The sequence below is a fragment of the Lithobates pipiens genome, unplaced genomic scaffold (assembly GCF_037356315.1).
Source record: "Lithobates pipiens isolate NorthernLeopardFrog02 unplaced genomic scaffold, aLitPip1_a1.2 Scaffold_1, whole genome shotgun sequence".
Taxonomy (NCBI): domain Eukaryota; kingdom Metazoa; phylum Chordata; class Amphibia; order Anura; family Ranidae; genus Lithobates; species Lithobates pipiens.
Genome location: NW_027507685.1, coordinates 237,598,903 through 237,602,679, shown reverse-complemented (window position 1 = coordinate 237,602,679; position 3,777 = coordinate 237,598,903). Strand labels below are relative to the sequence as shown.

Here is a 3,777-nt window from a genome sequence, read left to right as displayed (position 1 = left end):
GAACTGTATGTCTATAGAAGCAGTTGAGATTGGTTATTCCCAATGCTTGACTTACTGCATTGGCAGCTAGTGAGCTGGTGAGTGTGGTCTTACCCTCATTGGCATGTGGTGCACCATCTTTTTTTTAGATGGTGGAAGCAATACAAGGACATTTCTGGAGTTAAAGGACTATTTCACTTATTTATTCTTTTTTTGTGTGTGTGTGATTTATAGTGGATTTTTTTAATTTGCTGTTGCTGTATTAAGGGCCTGCACCTTTATTACTGTTATGTTTTTAAGTTTTCTGTATGCTTACCTATTGCTAGCAGCCTTCCATTTATTATTATTATTTAGGGCTGGGAAAATGAAAGATTAATTCCTCGATTAATAGTTCATTTTTTTGATCAATCAAAATTCTTTTGATCGGTACTCACCTCTCTGCTGGCTTCCAGGTCTTCAGGGAGTTCCGTCGGAGATCTGGTGACGTCACGGACATTGACGTCACCAGACTCCTCCCCCTTTCCCCAAGTGCCTCCGTCTGCTAACGAAGGGAAGGCGGAGTCCGGTGACTTCGATGTCCATGACGTCACCGTACAGCCTGGACATTGATGATAAATATGGATGTGGTTAACTGGGATCATTCAGTGAGCTAAGTGTAGGCAAATTTGATAACCTCCTTTTTTAACATTATTGTAAAAAAAAAATGTAAACATTCTGGTGTCTATGTGACTGGCTAAAGTGATGCCTACTTGCCTACTATAAAGTGACTGACAGTCAATATAGTAGATACATTTTATAATTAAAGTTAAATTAACTTTCTATGTTTTTCTTAAAGTTTAATAAAAAAAGATTACTTACGTCAGAACTACAGTTTGAATTTAAAAGGTATTTGTGTGAACTGTGAAGTTTAGTCATGGAGTGTGGAAACTAGTGTCGGGTGATTGTATATAGTGTATACCACATACTAATGCAGAGTTGCAATGCAAGGAGATCAGCTAAAAGTAGTTGGATCTGTATGTGCGTTATAATTAATCTTAACTAGTCGATTAAAAAAAAATCAATGAATCGAACATGAAAATTTGAATCAGTAACAGCCTTATTATTATTTTTTTAGCGCTGACTTAATACATGTATCTTTGAATGTATATATTGTGTTTTTAAATTACCCAATATTTAAATTTAGTTATGGATTTGTATTAGTGGTTTGACTTCTGACATATTTATGTTCTACAATAAGACCAGGAGTGGTGTCCATTAATCAAGGCTTTCTCTTCGGTGTCATAGCCATTGTGAAACCATTCACTATGCTGCATTGTTAAGCAAATTCACTAACGAGGACTCTTTACATTGGCATCTGTAGGGAGAGTAAATTTGAGATCGGTTGTAACCAATATCATTGACACTTTGAGGGTTATTTACTAAAGGAAAATCCACTTTGCACTGCAAGTGCACTTGGAAATGCAGTCGCTGTAGATCTGAGGGGGACATGCAAGGAAAATAAATAACAGAATTTTAGCTTGCATGTGATTAGATGATAAAATCAGCAGAGCTTCCCCTCATTTCAGATCTACCCCTTAGATTTAGAGTGACTGCCCTTCCAAGTGAACTTTCAGTGCAAAGTGGATTTGCCTTTCCTAAATAACCCACTTTGTTTAGTTCATTCCAATGACCATTCCTTATTTACTAAATCCAAAGTCAAGTTTTTTTGTTCTATTTGGGATTTAGCTGGTTTGTAACCAAACAGATCCATTGCCTCCTTGCAGTTCTGTTGAATCTCTTCTACAAGATGAAAGTCCATAGCATTTCTCCATTTATAGGGCACCTTTGAAGAGTCTCTTGAGAAAGTCATGATCTCTTTTGTATCTGCCACCTCCTTATGGGTGACATTGTAAACCCACTGTTCCAGGTCCTTGGTTGGATGGAGGCCAGCAAAATTGTACATTTTTTTAATGTTCTTAAGAGGTTCATTAGAAAGGTCCTCGTGTCGAATTGCCATGTATCGCCCTTGCAGCACCTCGGCTACTTTAGCCACTCTGTTGATGTCAACCTGAGCCTTGCAAATCTTCTTCATAACCCTGCTTGTTGCAATATTTGTATTTCCTTCATTCTTAAGTAAAATCTTATTATCCAGTTGGAAGTCACAGAATAGCCTTGAAAAAGCAATAGCTCGAGGGTCCCTTACAAGGTGCAGAATACGAAGATCAAGAGCGGGGTCTCGGAAAAGGGGAAGCAGAATAGACAGGTCAAGAATACGGATTGTCTTCATCACCACGTGGCTGTATGTCTTGCATGCTTCTCCCATTTGATCCAGCGAAGTGTTCATGCAAGAATGCATACACTTCAAACGGTCATAGCCATCGGTAAGCTTAAAGGCTGAACAAGTTGGTGGGGTGCAGAGTGCTCGAGATTCTGCATAGAACAATAATTCAGAAACACGTTTTCCACCTCCAGGAAGATACTGATGAAGAGGGGACACATCGCAGGTGAAAAGTGATCGTAGAAGATCTCTTATGGGAAAATGCAGAAGCTCGGAACCTTCATTCCGAAACTTGAACCAGAGGGGATGTCCAGGCTCAAAGATGTAAAAGACGTTGTTGTGATGGTTGAAGATCTGCCCAAGGAATGAAGAACCCGATCTCCAGGATGACAAGACAAGGAGATGGACCGATTTATTTTTGGGAGCAGAGTGTGGTGAGTGTGTAGAGAAGGAAGTTTTGTAATGAAGAAATGTGGATAGAGAAAATAAAAATAGAGATACACAGAAAAAGAATAAATATTTAGGAGGTGATGACATCATCAGAAACCAAGCAGGAATGTGGAATGACCGGGGAAGGCCAGGAAGTCTAAAATCCAATGAGAGGTGAGAAACCAGAGCTGTAAAAAAGTCAAAAATGATAAAGATTAGTAAACGGAAATTACAGCAGATGAATAACCATGACCAATTATAGAATACTGTATGTCCTGCCAACATTTTTTTTATTTTTTATTTTTTAGTTTTGAATGAAGTTGAAAGGAAACCATTTACAGAATATGTCAAACCCACAAAGTTGAAAAAAAAAAAACAATCACAGAATATATCCAGCCAAAACTTTTTTTTTTTTAGTTTTGGATAAAGTTGTGAAGAATACATGATTGCTTTTTAGCCCTTGTACATACGGTCGGGACATTCTGACAACCAAATCCGTTGGATTTTGTCCGAAACTGTTGCATACACACGGTCGGACAAAGTTGTCGGAAAATCCGATCGTTCAGAACGTGATGATGTAATTTTTCGTTACAATGGGACTACGTTCAGGCTAGTAGCCAATAGCTTTGGTCTAGGAATTTGATCTGAGCATGCGTGGCACTTTGTTCGATCGGAATTCTCTACACACAATCGGACAAAGTCCGATCAGATCATGTTGACGGAAAATTCTATAGCCCAGCTGGAAAACTTGGTCCGTCGGATACTCAGACGGAAACAGTCCGATGGAGCCCACACACAGTCGGATTATCCGACAACACGGTCCTATCGGACATTGTCCATCAGAATATCCGACCGTGTGTACAAGGGCTTAGGGTTCTGTTAGGATTGCTCTCACTTATTTTCACAGAAAAAAAGATTCATCAGACAGGAAATGAGGACAAATCTATAATAAGAACACATAGCAATAAAAAGCTGATGGGGGGTATTGACCTTCTTCAACTTGAATGAAGAAAAGTATTTTTGTTTCTGTGTTGCTTTTTAGGATTTACCTTCACTTCCTGTCTAGTGAAACCTTCATCAAAATAGCCACTGAGCCCTGGGTAACAATAAGG

The 3,777-nt window shown here is 38.8% G+C and overlaps 1 protein-coding gene across 1 annotated transcript; it reads right to left on the bottom strand.

Moving 5' to 3' along the window:
* Positions 1-845: 845 nt before the first annotated feature.
* On the bottom strand, positions 846-2,836 carry LOC143985786 (carbohydrate sulfotransferase 6-like). Its single transcript, XM_077484747.1, has one exon. It carries the CDS (start codon positions 2,774-2,776, stop codon positions 1,637-1,639), a length of 1,140 nt encoding a protein of 379 aa, XP_077340873.1. The 5' UTR covers positions 2,777-2,836; the 3' UTR covers positions 846-1,636.
* Between the last annotated feature and the right edge of the window lie 941 nt (positions 2,837-3,777).

Coding starts and splice junctions, on each gene's coding strand:
- LOC143985786 (XM_077484747.1), bottom strand. CDS start 2,776: ATGATGTCATCACCTCCTAAATATTTATTCTTTTTCTGTGTATCTCTA.